The following is a 20585-nucleotide window of genomic DNA, read 5'->3' on the forward strand; positions in this document are numbered from 1 at the left end:
TTAGGTCTGAAGTTACGCCTATAGTTTCATCGTTTTCAAAACAGGTATCCTCAACTTGACATCCAAAAAGTTTTGCTTCTTTCGGCCCATCGTAAGGTCTATCATTACGGATACCTAAGGCATAACATGGGAAATTGACTTAAGTCATTAGTCGTGATAGCAGGCACGAAAAAACAGAAAGAGAAAAGGAGAACAATAATAATGTCAAGACAGCTTGGGCAATAGACAAAAGTGCTTCCACCTTCACTACACCATTAGCAGTGCTTAGCTATAACTAAAACGGTTCATTGTACACCAAGTAGGCATTGCTTTATCGCTGAAAGTCTCTTAGAGATTATTTACTTGTACAAACTAATTGAAAAAAGGCCACAGATAACATGGCATCCTTTCATGTATTTCATATATGTCGTTTTGGGAGGAAAAACTTCCGTTTAATTTTTAGTACCAAATGAACTCCCGCGCTCATCTCACCGAGAACTTCAAGTTAAGGTTTTTCAGATTTGAACCAGGAGTAGCACATATGTACCAGGAGTGTGCTCTCTCCTTTTAAATATATGAGGGAACCCACAGACTGGGCCTTGTTTCTACAAGATACCTACTGCTGCTACGTAGCCTTATCGGAGTGCGACCACAAACCCGGCTTTGTACATGGCACACTTTTCTGGGCTTATTTTGCCGCCATGTACACCAGTCAGCAGTCGTTCTGTTTACCCGCGAAACTTCTTCGAATTTAGAGGCCGGACATGAGGACTCTTCACGTCAATTCTCGATACTCCCTCACGGACTCCATCAAGGCCACGTAGACCGCATTTAGAATATTTCGTACATTGGGAATTGCCATCAGCCAATTTAGTGCTTTGCATTAGAATAAAGGAGAATAATTAGACATGAACCGATAGGGGCCTAAAATCCATAAAAATCGGTCTGAGACCACGAAACACAGAAGTGCATCCGGCAGAAAAAAATAACAGAAGGTCAACAATTTATTTATTTTGGACGATACAAAACAACCAACAAGAACAAACAGAACCAAAAAACAAACATGTACAAGTCTGCTTGACAGAATAGCTTATCCACGCAGTGCATCAACTACAACCCACGTGCACTTTCCGTGTTGTAAAACTAACAGCATTACTTTTACTGCTCAACAGTATTGTCACAACGGTTTTGGGGGATATTTGCAGAGAGTGGGATTGAAGTGCCATTAGTTTTAAATTTTGTGTAAGCTGGATCAGCCAATCATAATACGCGGCCTGCTAGGGAAGTCATGCCGCATCCTTTCTTCCACAACACGTGCTCTCAGTATTGCTAAAAGCCGCTTTCTTATAAATAAACTAAAGGTAAACATTTCTTCGTGTTTGTAAATTTGATTGGCTTCAAAAGTTTACAGAAGAGGGTCGCGAAACGCATAACAGTATCAAGGCACTCGTCACAATAGAAACTGTTGGCAAGGGAAAAATTGTTCTTAAAACAGAACAGCAGAGAACAATGTTTAATAGCGTAAACAAAAGTTTTTTACCCCATTTCGAAGGTTCAATAAAGGGCCAATGTTTTTTTTTTTTTGTGCAAGACCCAGATTGTTTGCGAGAGATATAATGTTTTGATGCGTGTTTACGGCAACAACGTTGATACAAAAACCAAGTTGCCGAGAGGCCTCCGTCAACGTTAAATTTCACAGTCTACTTCGACATTTCAGAAGCTACTTGTAATCCGCCCATTTTAAATAGGTAGAAACTTCAGTAGAAAAGGCTCGAAGAGCAGCCGAAGAACGAATAGTCCCGGCCATGTCTGCAAGGTGGAGGGTTCAATCTTGAAAGCCGGCATTCTAAATCGTTGCAACCGACTGCTCTTTTGCCTTGTGATTTTAAGAAATCATTGAAGATGTAACGTCGCTGACTCTCACACAATCCAGACAACTCCAGGTGCAGGGGGAACCACGTGGCTGCACATTGAGAAACACAAAAGGCAGGTGTTCACAAATGAAAAATACCTTGTGACGCCTTCACTTCACCTAGGCCCTTCAGCTGGCGATGCTGTATTTTAAGAACATAAGACGTGTTGTGTCGGCGGTCTGGGGTTCAATTAACGCGTCCCAGAGATATCTAGGAAAGAAACTACCGAGTATCGCGCGCTTAAACCCAGTCCAAGCTACATTAATAATCAAGGATTGTTTGCTTATATCGTTATTAAAAGTCCGTAATATAAATATTATGCGGTATATTGCATTTCAGGGGCGTATGCAAGGTCGTAGTAGGCTTTACTATTGATCAAAATCGCAAATAAGTATGGGTAGTTACAAAAAACCGCAATTGTAGAGCCACGAAATGGCATTATGGTTGGTAAGCCACATGTCCCCGGTGGGCCCATGCCTAGATTTTTATTACGATTTCTATTATTTTTTACTATTTCTTCCACACATTAAAAATTTTAAAGTTTGAATATCAAGGCAGCCAAAATATAACGCTTTACTTTACAGCTGGTATCGTCTTAAATATTTACGCATTAAAATTGCGAAGAATCGAGTATTTTTTATAACGTATAACGGGATTACTTTGCGTACAATCAAAATTGGTTGAACAGTCCAGTGAGACCGCGAACTTTAACATTGTGCGTTCATCGCGGTAGTGTAATTAAAAACCTTTCGTTCACATGTGGAACGGGATTACTTTGCGTGCAATCAAAATTGGTTGAACAGTCCAGTGAGGCCACGAACTTTGACATTGCGCGTTCATCGCGGTAGTGTAATTAAAAACCTCTTGTTCACCTGTGGACATAGTTCCAGAAAATTATACCTTTTGCAAAGGTAAAAAATGTACCCGGAACAAATTGGAATTTTGGTGACTGAACTAGCTACTGCCCCCGCTATACAAAAAGGTTGCGATGCGCTTCGGCCTCCCACAATGGAAGCATGACGTCATACACTGAACCGTGCAACAGCGAAGATCATAGCGTTTTGTTCAAATGGTACGCCATTCGCAAATTACCATTGTTTGCGGCGCTCATTTGTCGCCTGAGTCTGAGGCTGAACGACAAGATTGCGTTGCTGAGGCTGAACGACAATATTGCCCGAAAGAAGCCACGCCTTTTTCCTCAAATGCAAGGGCGATTAGCAAAGTCCAAATCGAGTGCTCTCAGGTCTTCTAAAGCGTCACTACTCCTTGAATAAACTGCATTCCTCATTTTGCAGCACGCAATTCGTAATTCCTTATTCTGCGGCTGTTTTGCCTATCTGGCTCCATATTTCCAAAAATATGAGATGTTGTGCACACGAATTCCAATTTCCGACTACTAATCCACCCCCTTTGTTTTTCGCCGAGTGGTTGAACAGGACGAAGTGTTTGTTTTTTCTGCCATAAGAGGAACTGACGCCGTGGATGAAAACTACACCCAGAACACCTCCCATCAATACAATATATACTAGCGTCTAATAAGGTCCCATGGTCGAGCTTCAAAAATATTCACCGAGTGACCAATACATGAAACCAACCAAGCAAACAGTCAGGAGCCTCAAACTCTGGTAAGCTAACGTGTCGTCACGCACAGAACAGAGGTTTTAAGCTTTCATGGCGTAACTAATCTGACGCCTCCTGCCCCAACCACCCCTTTTCGGCGAACGCTCTGTCCTAGACTAGAGGGTCTTAATACGCCAAAGCGCACTCTAACGTTTGCAACGCGTGTTATGGACACGCTGTCGCAAATTTGTGCGGGGCTCAGTAGAGAGTCTTCATCGCCCAATGCGATCAAGCTACCGTATTCCAGGCTTAAACGCGAAGATCCTGCGGTCTCCCATTTTGACATTCACTTATCGTGAGATGTGCTTGTTTTCTTACATGCGTCCTGTAGACGGTATATCTGGGTTCTGCCCGTTAGCGCACGATTAACCTTGTCCTGAACGGCGAAGCTATCCGACACTGTAATAGGCAAATTGTATTATTCAAGCTGAGAATATGATTGGCGGGTCTATAATGCCACGGCCGTACTACCTAAGACTGTAATACCCACCCTAGCAAACCAAATTTGGCGTTGTTTGTGCAAAGCACCGTTTGAAAAGCGAAAAAACGTGGTGTGGCTGTAGTCTAACCTTGGTCATACCAGTTACAAAGCCGTATCCTTAACCTCCGTGAATTGTTTTATGTATTGTCTGGCTTCGGCATAAAGCAGGTCATGAAACCGGGAATAAACTACAAACAAAGCAGCCAGCCGTACTTCCTGTTTGGCTTTGGCATCAAATTATTGAATAGCTAATGTAACTACAGTCCGTGTTCCAACAAAACCAAGCCATTCGGGAGCTGGCTGTTGGGCTCAGTGCCCTTCGACAAATTGTGTAACACTCCCGGAGAAACTCCCCCGATCCCGGATCATCCACGTCGCCATGGAGCCCGGTCATGCGTTCCCGCAGTATACTATGGAGGCCCTAAAGTAAATTCTAGGGGACCCCTTCTGTATTGTGTGTGTACATACACCGCGTAACCACTACTCTGCTACCCCGGCTGGTTTTTCTGTATGATCAAATCGTCAGAAAGCCTGTGCCTACAGCACACGCTACAACTGACATACCTCTTCCTTTCTCCAATAACGCTAGATATTTTATGTGAGAAATGAATATAGAAAGCGCAGAGGGATTGTATTTCAAATGTATACGGAAGGGAGTCGTCGCGCTCGTGCTGTGACCGCCCACATATCGACCTACAGGTCGAATGAACTGGGCAGACAGAATTTTGGGAAGAATACCTGAATTCGGACCCGCACCAACAAAAGCACATAGGGCACATGCCATCGCTAAAACAAACTCTCGACTCCAAAAGAATTCATCTACAAACCTGCTAAAGAACCGCCTAAGGATACCTCAATTGTTGCAAGGAAATTGCTTACACGGTTCGAGAAAGTGACCTCTTGCATGATATTTAATCGTTGCATCAGCCAAGGAGCTTTATTTTATTTTTGGGGTATTGTTTGCGAGTTTTACCTTTTTATTGCTGTTCATTTTAGTTGATTATTTACAGTCCCTCAAAAATTATTCTGGATGTGGGCCCTGCGGCCATTCGTAACATTTCTGCGTTTTGCCCCCTTCACACTCCTGTTAATGATTTTCACCGAATTACGTCGTTGGGCGTTGTATTGTTTTGAATGCTCGTGTAGTATGCTTATGTAGCTGATCCTTTTAAGTTTTATGGTAGCTCAAAAGGCGAAAATGTTCCCAGCATTATTGTTTATTAGTTGTCGCGAAAAGGATGCTGGAATTGTGTGCTTTAAAGTTTTAGTAACTGTGCACTCAAACCGCCGCCAATCACATGTCTGTGTTAGTGCATGAAAAGCAAGCAAAAATGAGACTTACTGGGCAGCTTGAACTCTTGAGGACCAGGCTTGCAGCTCATCTTGAGCGCTGTAAAAGCATTTTCTCAATTGTTTTATTTTGTTTCAAGCCAAATATACTGCAGTAGAAAGAGTAGCGTAGATGGAACAATTCACTAACAAAGTGAAAGAGAGTATCAATAGCTTCCAACCCATGCCAAACGTGATTTTCGATACATCCTTACGACTTCTGAAGACATTCAATCTGAAGCAATTTCACAAGAATTGTAGTGAATTTGCGGCAGTTTCCTTTGGTGTTACTTGTAAGCTAGCGAAGTGTTTGAGGCTGCTCCTCCACTATGGAGCGAAGTAGTATCTGGAAGTTGATACACATTTAAGGAAGATATCAAACGCTGCTACGATAAATAGGTAACCCCTAATCGGGGTCTTATTTATTTAATGCTGAAACACCATTGCATCGAGCGTGGACATGACTGTCTGTGTCTATATCGTCATATGGGCAGCCGAAACATGACCGCATGGGGCAGTTCACCGCCAAGAAGCTAAGTATTAGCTGCTTTGAAGTACTACGGTTTTCGCAACACCATGCACTCAGCACCATCAAACATGGCAGCGCAATATACAGTGACAATATACTTACCCGCATGACTAAACGAGAATGATTATCACACATTCCCATAGTCTGAGAGAACGCTGATGCTCCTCTCCGGTGGTTTTTACTTTGACGCTTGTATTGTTTTGTATCTGTTAAAGTTGCCATGTGGGAGCTCAATTTTATCGCGCCAATGGTTGGTTTAAACGGTAGCTGGCAATTATTTTCCCGCAAAAGGCAATCTTAGTTGTCTTTGCCCTGTAATTGGTGAAATGAATAATGAGACGCTACAAATTCTTGAACAAAATTGTGCTGACGGCAGGCTGAAAATCTCGTGATGCGCCTAGTCCTTCACCTGTTCTCAGGAATCATGATCACTTATGAATGCAATGTGCTGAAAAAAGAGGCGTTACACTCTTGCAGTAATCAAAATAACGCCGCGGGCTGGCTGCGATATCCTCTGGCGAAAGGTTTTGGTGTGTACGTTTTAATGTATGTCCCATTTTAACGTCACACAAGTGCGTTATTCGTGGCCTGTAATATTTCGTCACTAAAAGTTTTTCTGTCGTTTTCGTTCGGTTTCGTTGCCAGCTGACGCCAGCGTCCTGCAATGCTTTTTATTCTTCATTACCTATCTGACTATTATGATTAATACACAAGTGCACGCCCATGCAATCCTAGGACAAAACCCAAGTGTTCTAGCGCAAGACCAACCTGAGTTTCTATCTTGAGGCTGCTAAAAGTTCACTGAACAGGTTTGATCTTCTATAAATCTGTCATTAGGAAAAACGCTTTCTTTTAGAAACCAGCTTTTAACAACACCTAAAAAAACTTCAAAGCCGCTCAATACAATTTAATGATGCGGTAATGGAGGCCGGTCAATACCTAAATAGAAAAAAAACTCGAATCTAGAACAATTGGTGAGCTTTTTATGCCCGCAAAAATGCGGAAGGCATATGTAGGAAAACTTTTACACACCGCTTTGGGCGTCAAAAAAGAAATGAAACAAAAGTGTTTTCACCCCATTCAATTAGCCCGCTGATGAAAATTGTTCACGACACCCATGTTTACTCAAACCAAACAATTGAAGAAGAGAACGGCAGCAGTTACTGATTATGTATTGCGGACCAAACAAGGGCCTGAGGTTTACGTAAAACAATGATGCATTTAACAAGGCGCTAGGTTTAACACAATACTTTGTAAAATGCCCCTTCATGAGGACTATCGATTTGGCATTTCTATTCGATATTTAGGATAATATTGACGTTAAGAAGCACTGCCCTATGGCTAAAATATTCATACCCTTGAGTCCTTTCTAGTGTTTATAAGTGCGGGAGATATGCAATGTAGGCACCCCACACACACGTCCAAATATTGACAGTTTCATGGTCACTCAGGTCTGTTTGCTTTTGCTTCACCCGCACGTAATAGTGCACAGGACAAGTTAACATTTAGCTTACATTGTAACCTCAGTTGCGCCTAACCACAAAAAGACTTTAAAAAGAGTTTCACAGTCTCCTAAAACTGTCTTCTCCTGTTTATACCTCGGCAGGTGTACTTGTGGCACCGGGGAACTAGCACCTTGCTGCCGTTCCCAATATCAACACCGAGTACTTAAAAAAACTATGCCTTTCCTCAACGGCAGGACGGTATAAAATATTCCGTTTACAGCAGACTACATCCCGACATGATGTATATTCCGGCATTGATGTTTAGATATGGTCCTAGCTAAAGAAACCACTACACTGGTGCAGGACTCCAACCAGGAACTGCGAGCTGAGCTGAAGAATGTGAAAGACACTTTCGAGCGAGAACTACGCAAAGAACTGAGGGAGATCAAAGGAAGCCTTAGTTCTGTGAAAAATCCCGGGCCATCTCCACTAACGTGAAACCTGCGGTAGGGGAGAAGCATGCAGTATAAGTATATTCTCGGCGCCTTGGTGTTTTCGCCAACGGAGATGAAATCGTTGGAGGGGTGGTAGAGGTATACATCTTTGCTGTAAAAGCCTCTTTTTTTTGAAGCTCGAAGCTCTCTAGCACGAGGAACAAAGAAGTATCATGGTTTTTTTATTACCTGTTACGAAGCGCTCCAGCGCGAGGCGTGAACGAGTTTCCCCGTGTTTCTTTAGTGCGGGTTACATTTTAGCGCGAGGCGTAAACGAGTTTCCAGGCGTTTTGTACGGTGACTACGTGAGCCGATGATTACGACGACGATTACGACGACGACGACGACGACGACGACGACGACAGGAGACGTCAACAACCCCACCCCCTAAGTCGCTTCATCCCTAATAAGGTTTTCGAAGAAATTTGTGCCAAACAAAAGGAGCTGAAGGTCGCCAATGCAAAGCTGCAGAAGTGTGATGCTATGGCGTGCCAAATTAGGCGTAAAGGGGCCATATTCGCTAAGGCTGAATAATACTCTAGGAATCGGAATACCGAAATCAATGGTATGCCGGTCACACCCAAAGAGAGCCTCGTAGAGATGATTGCAAAAATCAGTAAAAAACCCCTGGCCATCTCCACTAACGTGAAACCTCGGGAGGGGTGAAGCATGCAGTGTATAAGTGTATTCTTGGCGCCTTGGCGTTTTTGCCACCGAGGATGAAACCGTTGGGAGGTAGGGCATACAGCTTTGCTCTAAAGACTCGTGTTTTTGAAGCATGAAACGTTGAGCGCGTGGCGTAAACGAGTTTCCCGGTGTTTTTTTTAGTACGCGTTACGAAACGTCCTAGCGTGAGGCGTAAGCGAGCATTCCGGTTTTTTTTACAACGCGTTACAAAGTGATCCAGCGCGAGGTGTAAACCAGAGTCCCGGTGTATATTTCAGTACCCGTTACGCTCTAGAGCGAGGCGTAATCGAGCGTCCCTGTTTTCTAGTACCGTGCTTACATGAGACGACGATTTCCACAACGATTACGGCGACGACGACGACAGCCCCAACCACTAAGGGGCTTCGCCTCTGAAACACAGCTTTACTAGTAGTGCTTTCTCCAAGGTCTAATAATAGGCAGGTATAGCCACGCTCTTGCTCAGTCTCCCGCTTTCCGCCCTGTATTTTAACCGAGCTCGTGCCCATGTCCCCATCATCTTCATCGCCGATATGCGGTGGAGTGCATAGCCACGAAGTGGGATGGACCACACCTTATCTAGTTGCAAGGAACGTTTCTAAAAAATACATTTTTCTGTGAGGCTTTCTCCGATGTTTCCTGTCAAGACGTCCGCGGTTCACAAGCGGCCCTCACCTCTTCCTATTCTGTTCATTGTGGTTGACCCCGGCGGTGTAGCGGGTGGCCCTCTTGGGGTCTCCCTGGTAGGGCGTCACGTTCTCGCGGATGCGGCCCGATGTCCCGATGAGGTCTTTGTGCCTGTGGTTGAAGTCGTCCGTGGCTGAGTGGAACTGGAACTGCTTCATGAAGTCGCGCGTGCCGAATATGACTCCGAAGTTTGTGTACATGAAGGTAGGCTGCTCGGGCTCGTAATTTGGCGCCACTCCAGTAAGGATGACACCGGCGCTGCTTGGAACCGCGAGGTACCAAAGCAGCAGCACCGCGGCGAGCGCCAGGCGGAAAGAGGGGAAGTATTGCCTCTGAAATAATAGAAAAAATAAACAGAATGTGAGCGCCTGTTCTTCAGGTTTGTTAAATTAACTGACTCAAGCCTGAATTCAACTAAGGTAATTTTAGTTCAACTGATGGCTGCAAGCAAAATTGGGTTGCTACTTGTGCAAATAACAATTATAATTGACGGTGTAACGATTTCAACGCGAATGGGTAGAAAAAACAACGTGTTTCCCCCTTAACCTTAGAATCCGCAGCATCAAGAAACTGTACCCAACGCCCTCAGCCTTTTCGAACGGCTTGCTTTTGTGTTTCTTGAGGCGCTACTAGCAATCCGAGCACAACTTTTGACACAAGCCTCCTTAAGCTATAAGCTTATAGCTTAAGCTTAAGGAGGCTTATAGCTTATATCTTAAGGAGGCTTGTGTCAAAAGTTGTGCTCGGATCGCTAGTAACGCCTCAAGAAACACAAAAGCAAGCCGTTCGAAAAGGCTGAGGGCGTTGGGTATAGTTTCTTGATGCTGCGGATTGTAAGGTTAAGGGGGAAACACATTGGTTTTTCTATCCATTCGCGTTGAAATCGTTACACCGTCAATTATAATTGTTATTTGAACAAGTAGCAACCCAATAATATTCTCCTAGTGAACGTTAATTGTCATAGAGTTGAGAAACCGGCTAGTTTTTCAACTGGCTAGTTTAGGATATGGTCCATCATAAAAAGTACAAGGCACAATTAGACAAGGTGGGAACACAAGAAGGCACAACCAGCTTTGACGCCCAAATGTTTTTCATTAAACATACCCAGAGTATCAATACTAAGCAGCCCAATCAACGCGCCCTACATGCGTCAAGAGTTCGGCGCACTCAACCGCGCATACGAAAAACAAATGCAACAATATTTGAAGCATCAAATGCAGAGAAAGAAAAGACAGCCTTAGATTACCGCAACACTGATAGCGCGTTGTGCAAGCCTCCAATGCGCATTCCCTGGACAGCGCTTGTTGCGTCTTCTTGCGTTCCTGTACTATCTAAATGGGCGCTGTTGTTTTTATGACGAACCTTATTTCGGCCTTAACAAATCTGTGGTTTACGGCTAAGCCGTAATGCATTATGGTAGGTAGATTGATGCCTGCGCTTCTACAAATAACGAAGTCACAAAATTAGACTACACAGGAGTAGCTTAATTGTGCTAAAGACCAAGGGCTCCCTAATGACCGTACGGTCATTGCAGTCCTTCGCACCCAGGTATATGGCTCAGGGAAAAAGAAAATGTTTCTGAGAACCCTTAAAGCGTAAATTTGGGCTTCTTGGTCACTATCTAATAACCTCACATTGCTACCGAACGTGACCACCGGGCGAAGAAGAAAAGAAAACGCAAAACACGCGCTTTCTTTTATTTTTTGTCCAGTGTTCGCGTTCGATAGAAGTATTCTCTCTGAGAACTGCTCTATGTCGCTCTGCGACTGCATTACGTAAACAAGAAAGCGAATGTGCGACCTTGTACGACTATCAAAACTTAAGAGGATTGCATAATGTTGCACATACAGTTATACACTAAAAAGCATTTCCAGCATAAGCCCACATACTGAGAGGAGTACGCAGAACAAAGTTTGTGTCTCATCCCACAACCTAAGTCACTTCGGATATCTGACATGTGGGGCCTATATGACCCTTTTTTCCTTCAACAGCAGATGCGCGTTTCGCCTTCCTGATACTGTGACATCACATCTGCTGTTTTCTTTTGCCGCGTTGGAGTATTGGCATGACGTAAGTGCCAGTCGATAAGACAAGTCAGTTCTGTTCTCGCCCGTGTGTCTCAATTGATTAGGGGCTAAAGTTCACGCAATGGCTGCATGAGAGAGACCTTTTGCTTTTTTCTAGCATCACGATAAGCGCGAAACCACTATTGAAACTACGTGTAGCACTTGAGGTGAGAGCGACTGTTCACTACGCTGAAGCAAATTTCCACAAAATACAATAAAACCACAGTAAAATCGCACCACGAAGAAAGAGAAGCCGCAAGCATAGCCACAGGACAGACAATTGATTTCTTACACCAGAAAAATTTTATAATATATACGCACTTTTGTTCCGAAGGTGGATATATATACAACCAATTGAACTGCTATTGCCAATTCCCTGGATTGTGTACTGCAGCGTCCCCCGCCTAAGAACAACGCGTTTTCTCAAAATTACTAAATAAGAAGAAAAATAGCCAAAACAGGGCAAATGGTGTAACGCTACACAAATACATTCCTACACATCCTACACAATTCCTACACAAATACATAAATAGCGCAAGTAACACAATCAATTGTTACGATAGCGTAAATGGAGCTAACTGGTAGAACAGAAATTCAAAAAGCATAAAAACAAAAAATATAAACATAAACCATTCTATAAAAAGAACTGACGAAATCAAAAATATGCATTGCATGCACCGTCTCCAATCAACGAAGAAAAAACTCAAAACGCGTGGTAAAGAACCTACAAACACGAATAAAAACTAGCAAAAACAGATCAGCGGTCAAGTACGCCTTGCATGCCCGAAAAAATACATAATTGACAAAGTAAATGCACTTAAGCGCTATATTGCTATAAAATTTATTCATTCTCGAGAACAGAGAAAGTAAAGCTTAAATAACAAAATGAACACACGTGTTTGGCTACTCACAACCAAATGTGGCTGCACCAAACCCACAATGAACAAAAGCGGCATAATGATGCTACGCATTAGAGTACAAGTCGCTGAATTCCTGCAGATTTTTTTCAAGCGAGATAATTTACGATTTCACCCCGTCACCGCATTACCCCATGAACGCTTGCGTGGGCAGGTGTAGCCGGGTAGGTCTCGGACATTGCAATAAAACTGTTTCCTCGGCAGTATGATTTTCAAATTTTACAAATATCCTTCCAACCACTGTAGCCGTAACATAATATATCAGAGCAAATACAGGAATGGAGCCCACGATGCAGCCCAAGACATGCTAGTACCGACGCGGCGGATATGCTTCGTCATTTCGTGACCACTCCTTGTCTCCTCATGCGTGCCTAGCGGCTCGACGTTTAATCCGTGGGAGTCTGTTGTTTGGAAATACCGCCAGGCAGTGATGTAATGCAACTGGCGACCTTGGCTCACTTGCTAACGCCGCCCACGTACATTGGAAGCCTACCATCGCCTCTCCTAGAAATTTGCAATACAAAGTGCCTACAGCTTAGATACTTCGGCTGCCAATGCCGCTGCTCCCCGTCAATTATTCTGTCAGGCAAAGAACAGATTTACATGCGGGCAGGGGGCGAAGTGGCCAATTACAATATAATTATCTACGCTTAACTACGGGTTTTGAGCACAAGACTTTAAAGAGGTCCCAGTGTAGACCTTCATCCAAATCAATTTCTTAATTGTCCTCTGCCAACGTTTCTTTATAACAGCCCCCTCACGTTCTCTTTGGCAATAATTTTGATCCAATGCGTGCAGCATGTAGAGCGGCTATAGAACGACTCCGGGCACACTATAGAACCCCATTCTTGCAGCCCCTTGTCTTTTAAAATTTGGCCACCCCAACTACTATAAATGTAATTGCAGCCATCCGCAGCTGGCTGCGCCGGCCAAGGATTGCTAATTTGTAATTTAATAGAGCTGCAAGCCCCAAACTACCAATTTGGTTGGAAGGCCGCTGGACGAATAAACTATCATAAGTGTTGTCATGTTTATCCAAGAGAAGGCAGCGAGCCCACCCATTGCGGCTGCGTTCAGGCATATTATCGAAATCATCCCTATAAAGCTTTTTAAATACGTGCATATAATTAGCCTCGAGATGTCCACTATTTTTGCTTTAAACAAGGCTTAATATCATACAGAAAAATGTAATTTGTATTTTAAAAGCTTCCGCCTAATTGTTTCAGATGCAGATATAAAACTGCTGAGTACATTGTATTTCCAAACTGCCGAACGACTATCCTACGCGTGGACTGCAGCCATTTGCCACCACCGTAAATTTTTCGGCAAAATTGCTGACAAATTCAATTATTATACAAAGCTGCAGAGCTTGTAAATTGGCTGTTTTTCCGCGCCGTGTGAAAAATTCTAAAGACAATTTGTGTTTTTATTTACCGAGTTCCCTTACGGGAATATAGTGTCATAGAATACGTGTTCCGGCTTGTTAAAACGGAAGTTTAATAGAGGAAATTTAGCAACGGGACTCTATAAGAGACGCTGATTGATGCTAGCCTAAACAGAGAGCGCTAAGGAAACACTTCCCTTCACTTCTTACGAAATATCCCATTGAAAGCAGCCGTGGGCCCTCTCGTTCTGCTGCTATGATTTGAATCTGCCCAGGATGCCCGTATTTGCAGCCAACCGTGTGCTGATCACGTCAAGCGTCAAGGGGTAACTAGCCATCTGCATCTGCACAATTTGATGGCATAAAATTTCTATGTCATTCCAAAAGACCCCACTACAAAGAACCTCCTGCTGAGAGTGTTCTCGAGGTCTCTTGTATATCCCGGTATGATGCATACGCCTGCTCGCAGCCTTCAACTTCTGGCCTTTTTTGTGGCTTATATGTCTGCTTTCAGTTGGTGCGTATCCACTTTGTCCTCGATTTCACGAAGTGTCATGGGGGCAAATAGGCCACCACAACTATTGCAAAGATTTTGCTGTCCGTGTATCGCAACAGTAAGTTGTTCTGGAAGCAAGGCTGATTTATCTAACTAAACCATTGGACGTACCAAAATGACATGGACGATTCTTAACCTTATAGCAAATTCCTTTGAACACATTTGTGCCAACTCACTTATTTCCCACTATCCGTCACATCGACGTGGCCAGTTTTATGCAAAACAATTCACCCGATTGAGTTTAATCTCTAACTTAGCCCTGATAAGCCTGCGTGTTGCTTTACACGACTTCCTTAAGTGGCCGATGAGTGGTTCCCCTGGAGAACACTTGAGGTGTCTTGCACCATGCAATGCAAGACTACCATCCGGAGAGATAAAATAATGTGTATTCGTTTGTCATGAAGCATAGAACTGCGCATAATATCAAACACATTTGGGGAATTATAAAGCTTGGTCTGTGCTAATGTAATTAACATACTACGTCTTACACCGGTTTAAGTCGTATAACATACAGGGGCCTGAGAGATGCATTTTATAAAAACACACGAACACACATACACTCCATGAATCTGCTCATTGCAAACGTGCATAATAAATCTCAAAAAACAGTCGCCATCGAACCGATATATCACATTTCTCCGTCACTTTCCTATGGACGGAAAATCACTATTGCTCGGCCACTGAGTATCACATTACTGCGCCTTAAGAGAGGCAGCTAGTATGTCTGCCTTTCCGGGTAAAATAGATCCTGGTTTCAATCCCCGTTCATCTCCTCACTTCTTTCAAGTGCTAATGAGTCGTCCCGGTATCTCATACAAAGACATGTATTGTAATTTCACTAATATTTCTACTCCCAATTGCACTGAAAAGCGTGTCGCAGTTACAGTGACGATATCGATCAGAATGCCATGGCTTACACTAAAAAACGACTTTTGTTGGAAGTCATACATACATCACTTTTTGCAATAAAATACCGAGGTTCAAAGAATTAGTGGTCCATCGAGAGATGCTGCGTCGTATCAATGCCGTATCCTTGGAAATGCTAGTCCTTTGGGCAGTGCTTTTTTTATTGGCTGTATGCAAAGCTGTGAAAGAAAATTCAAAGTCTAACTCCAAGCTTCAACGACGAAAGTGCAAACTGCCTCCAAGTTGTAGTCCAAACCTAGACGACAGCAACCGAATAGCTCACAAAGAAGTTGAGCGCTGTCGGATTGGTGCAATCGGATAGACGTCGACTTCATAACGCGCGGGATCCCAGTTCGTTTCCAGCCACGGGAAGTGATTTTCTTGTCATGATCACCATTATCATCATTGTGTGCCCTGTCATTGTGTGAATCTGGTTTTACGACACCGCCATCAGTGAGACCAAAAACGTCTCTCTCTAAAATGGCTATCTACCAAGAAACACCGCTTCGTATACCGGCTGATCGACCCTCTGGAACTTTTGTAACGTGTTCTTGCTTTCTACTTCTGAAACTTGAATGAATGCGCCTTCAACCACGTTATTGTATGGACTTCGAAGGTGCAGAAGCCTGGAACCCTACCGCACAATGGTTCATTAGAAGGCAGCCGTCAAGGCTACCGTTATTGTGTAGCCCGCCAGATATTACCGGCGAGTACAATGTAACACCGAAAGTGCTAATGATTTGGAAATACAACCCTTAATGGCTTCTCGGGCACCTAAAAAATGCGTTACGGAAGGGACTATTGTTTATGTCTGGTGCTCAAACGCGTTCACCTTGAAAATAAAACAAAGCCTCTTAGACCTTTCAATAAATGAAGAAATAAATCAAACCCGTAGCTTCTTGTTCCCCAAACATATCGTGAAAAGCCTCATCTGGGCAACAAAATTAACTGTTCTGGCAATACCTGAACTACCCTTTACGAAGTTAAGAGGCGTTATTTGTGCTATCCAAGCGCTATTACTTTTTAAAATAGTTGCGTTTGTCTCCTGCCCCGTCGTTTTCGATAATAGTAACACTTACGGTTAGAATCGGTACACCGATTATCAGTGGGGCCACGGCATGGTTGTTTTCACGTTACATAGACAAGTATTCTTCCTGCTGGAGCATTTGCTTGAACGCGCAATTATTTCTTTGGATCTCCCAAGTGTATGAAGCCCTATCCATCCATTCCATATGTGAGATGTTATATGGCATGAATATCAGTATTCGTATTCAAATCTATCTCATTGGTCTATGCAGATGTAAAAAAGAAACTATTCTAGTGATATGTAAAATGAAGCCGCGAATTAGTTTCACTGTCATATTGCAAAATATGACTGAGCACGTCCTCCTGAATATAGTAGAACTACCTTCCTTATGTCTCATAGTCCAGCATTCAAATTTCATAAGTGAAAGAAACGTTTTCACCATCAAATTTTCCGGAGCTAGAGACTATTTGAATTAAAATTAAAACACATTTATTTTTTTTCTAAGCGAGAGTACACTGGGACTAAAGACACTGACAGAAGTCCTCGGACCCTAGACATTGTGTTAGGAGCAGTGCACGTCAGATATCTTTCTGTCAATTTAAAGCATCCTTATAGTATTTCTAAATCTTTGCTCATCGAAACAGTGCTTTGACAATGCATTGACATAAATAAGAGACCAAAAAATGATCTAAGTCTTGTGGAATGTGAAAGCAAAGTAAATCAAAGCCATGTCTCTCTTTTCCTCTCCAGGATGGTATACGGAAGATTTTAACATAAGAGACCCTATCATTACGGCAAAAACCTGCTTTTTAGAGAAAAAACAATTTTACTTTCTTAATAATAGCACAAGTGCAGCGCTGTGTTCTTTTTATTTTTTTAAGATGAAGTATTCGAGAAAAATTCAAAGGTTTCTTTGATCAAGACGTGCCTAAAAATTTCCATTTTGTGCCCAGTAAGCACTAAAGCTACAACCCTGTAACAACCAGAATTTCGTCGCTGTATTAGGGTAAACGAAGGTAATTGGACGAGAAAATTTGAAAAACAAAAAATAAAAATATGCGAAAACAAGATAAAAATTTTCAAATGAAATAACTAAATTATCATGCATGCTTTTGTTTATAGGCCGCCGTCACAAAACGAAGACAACAATAAGAATACAAGTACAAAATCATCAAAACACGAATAAAATACTTAAAACGAACCAGGCAGATAACTTACTGCATTCGCAGAAAAACTGCATGATTACGGAATTTAAACACTCTTGAAACGAGAAGATATCCAGTATAGAAACATAAGAATGAATAAAAACGTAGTTGTAAAATAAAAACCATTGTTTCATCCACACCGCCCTTACAAAACCAAGAAAGCATAGAGGAGCCCATAAATAAAAAAGGAGCTACAAGTAGGGAAGTTGTTTAAACAGGCCAAACGCGTAGTGCCCTACATCTGCACAAAAATGTATGTTTGGTGAACTGAACCCATTAAATCGTTATAGCAGCGTAAATGAAGATACTAATTGGTAAAAGGGGACTCAGAAATGAAAACTACAACATTAAAAAAAGCTATTACGCAGGCGAACTAACAAAAACGTAAAGTATGCCCCTGGTACATCGATGTTGCACACCAAAGTCAAAAACAAAAATTGACGAGAAAAAACTAAATGATATACCAATAAAATCTGCGAAAATGTACAAGCTGCTTGACACCTGCATTGGCGCAAAGCGTTATAGGCGAACATCACATGTATTCCTTAAAAGAGATTAAATAGACCTAATTGATTAAACGCAATAAAAAAAGAAATGCAAAAGGAATAACTAGACGAATGAAATATTAGACGGGCTGAATAAATAAAAAATATCTATCAATAGTATGCAACAACCGCAAAAGCAATGAAGAAGCTGAATAAAATAACGGAAATACGAATTAAAAGTTTTCAAAACAAATTAACTTTGCACTGCTACTTGCATCTCCGAAAAAGTACATAATTTTAGAATTTCACTCACTTACTAACCAATATAACCAAAGTTTACATGACTGTGTGGTATAAACAAGCAGAGGTTCCTAAAACAACAAAACAACAAATATAAAAACGTTTGTGACCACTAAGAGCCGAATGTAGCTACAAAGAGCCTACAAGGAATACAAGCGGCGGAAGATTGCCGCGCTTTTGTTAACAATCCTCTGAATGTTCTTCTGAAGGATCTTTGTTTTTCTTTATTGGTTCTTCTGAACAATCCTCTGAAGCACGGGAAATCTTGCAAGCATTTTATATCAAGCAAAAGGGCTATAATTGTATCAGTGATCCGTCGGTGTTCCTGTTTAACTATGAGAAATATTTTTTTCGAGCGTTTCGGTCATTGACAGATATGCGTACTTTCGATACCCTACTGTTTCGCATGCTGCGCATGCTCCAGTTATTTCTATGTTTACCGGCTCCAGCGGTGATTAAACTTCAGTTGAATGTTAGTGCCCGTGCTGTCTCCTTTTTTGTGCACTGTCCTTTGGTTTTTGCGCTAAACATATTTAAGAATTATGAACCAACTAGCCCCCAAGAAGTTTTGTTAAGTTACCTCTGAATGTATTCATACCTCTGAATACATTCATACCTCTGAAACCGGCCATTTTGTGCTACCAGAATGAAAGGTATCCTTTTTTTGTTCCATTGTTAAGGCACTGTACTGAGTCTCATATTATGGCTTCACCATAAGAAACTGTTAATTGATTGCAACCGCCGGAACAATTAATCTAAATTGTAGGAACGTCGTGGGTGTTCCGAACATATACTTCACAAATTTGCCACCATTGACAGGTGTCCTCCCTTATACGATAACTTAGGTTAGCAAGACAGCAAATTAATGACAACCGTGTCTGAAAGCGGCCATTAAGATGAACTAAAACTTTGTAGGATTTAAGGAACTACTCTATGGTACCTGACTCAACTCCATTCCATCCACGAAAAGCGTTTTAGTATAAAAAAACGCGCGAGATATTAAAAACTCAGATTGCGCGCTACAGTGACGTCATGTGAGCAGAAGTGGCCTAATACGGGAAAGAATTTAAAACATAGTTATCAGTGTTTTATGTCATCCGATCAAATGAAAATGGAGGACCCACTACAATCGCACGGTCGTATTTCTTGACGGTGGCTTATAGAAGCGGGAGCGAATCGCAGAATCAATATTCTGTGGCGTCACTTACAAATCGCCTGCGTGGCTTAAGAGTCACCATTGCTTCATAGATTTTCTTTATAATCTTGATCATTGGTGTGAAGTTTGCGGTAATATTGTTATTGTTGTTATCAAAACAAAACAGTCCTTGTATTGAACCAAACTTTTGCTTTCTCTCTTTGCCCCTATAAGATTAAGCCGCGAACAAAGTCGCGAACATTTTTTGCCACACAAATCCACACGTGTCACTTTTTATTCTCTCTTGCAGTAAACCTCGACCGAACGAAACCACCTTCCCAGTGATATGGCATCAATAGCCGATTCAAATCTTTTTCGCTGATAGTTGTTCGCTTATTCCACGTGAATTTCATTCTGTTAGTGTTGGTTTTTTTTTTTTTTGTATTTTCATTTTTCTTGAATTACGGTTGATCGCATGTTTTGCACATTTATTGTGTTGTACTCTGTAAACTTCGTGTACTTTGCTTTGTAGCCGGCAAATGCTACCCGCTTGTTGTTTAGAACGCAAATATTTCTACATAACCGTCCAGAAGAACCACCAGCGTATTTTCTTCTGCACTTTTGTTGTCTGTACTACCAGCATGTGTAGTCTATGTTAAATTCATGCGGCTTTGCTACTTGTTACTTGTATTTCTCAAAACCCACTCCCCTCTTCAACGCTTGTGTGATCGCGAATACTTGAAATAAATAAATAAACAACTAAATGAATAAATAACATGAAAACCCTATGGAAGCTCCGATACAACAAATTAATGCATTTAACACTTACTGGGGTAACCTACCCACTGCTTCGCTGTGACGCTATTAGGGCCAGCATTTTGTGAAGCCAAGATCGCGCCTACGATTAAAAATTCAGCCGGAGATCGAAGCGTCATTTGTCCTTCGCTGATGCTGTGCCCCTATCTTAATCTCTTGACGCGTAGCGAAATTCTCCGCGACACGAGAGGTAAGTAGCAAAAAGGACACGTTGAGCTAGGGTATTAGCCAAGAATTTCGACCCCGCTATAAAATATGGGAATTAGCCGAGCGGCTCAAGGACAACATCATTTGGTTACGCTGCACGCAGATGCGCTTCGCGTTAGCGAGAACTGTCTGGAATGCACGCGTAACGCTTCAGGTAATAGAGCGCCATGTTTTTTTTTTTTTTTGCTTCGTTTTACCGTAGCCAAGCCATAGACTCCAAAGAACAGTGCTCAGACGTAAGGAAAAAACTACCACAGAAAGAAAAGAGCAAATCTTTTCAGACGCCCTCAAGCTTGAGGCGAAATGAAAGGGCTCAGTCGACTACAACGGTCGGTTTTCCTAGAGTTGCGAAAACCGGCCGCCGAGCTGAAAACGCCCACTGCACGGCAGCAGACTGCTGCGATCCAGCTGTGGGCGAGA

At 42.4% G+C, this 20585-nt stretch overlaps 1 protein-coding gene across 1 annotated transcript in view; it reads right to left on the reverse strand.

The window, feature by feature from the left end:
- Nucleotides 1–968: 968 nt before the first annotated feature.
- The window catches only part of LOC144180552 (uncharacterized), a 49900-nt gene continuing 30283 nt past the window's right edge, over nucleotides 969–20585 (reverse strand). Inside the window, exons 2-4 of the mRNA XM_077708881.1 lie at nucleotides 9150–9493; nucleotides 5336–5383; nucleotides 969–1942 (exon numbers count right to left, since the gene is read on the reverse strand). Coding sequence (XP_077565007.1) covers nucleotides 1900–1942; nucleotides 5336–5383; nucleotides 9150–9493 — 435 coding nt within the window. The 3' untranslated portion in view covers nucleotides 969–1899. The remainder of the gene's footprint in view (nucleotides 1943–5335; nucleotides 5384–9149; nucleotides 9494–20585) is intronic.

This window comes from Haemaphysalis longicornis, unplaced genomic scaffold (assembly GCF_048455015.1).
Source record: "Haemaphysalis longicornis isolate Haplotype H1 unplaced genomic scaffold, Haemaphysalis longicornis Haplotype H1 scaffold_4, whole genome shotgun sequence".
In the NCBI taxonomy this organism is placed as follows: Eukaryota; Metazoa; Arthropoda; class Arachnida; order Ixodida; family Ixodidae; genus Haemaphysalis; species Haemaphysalis longicornis.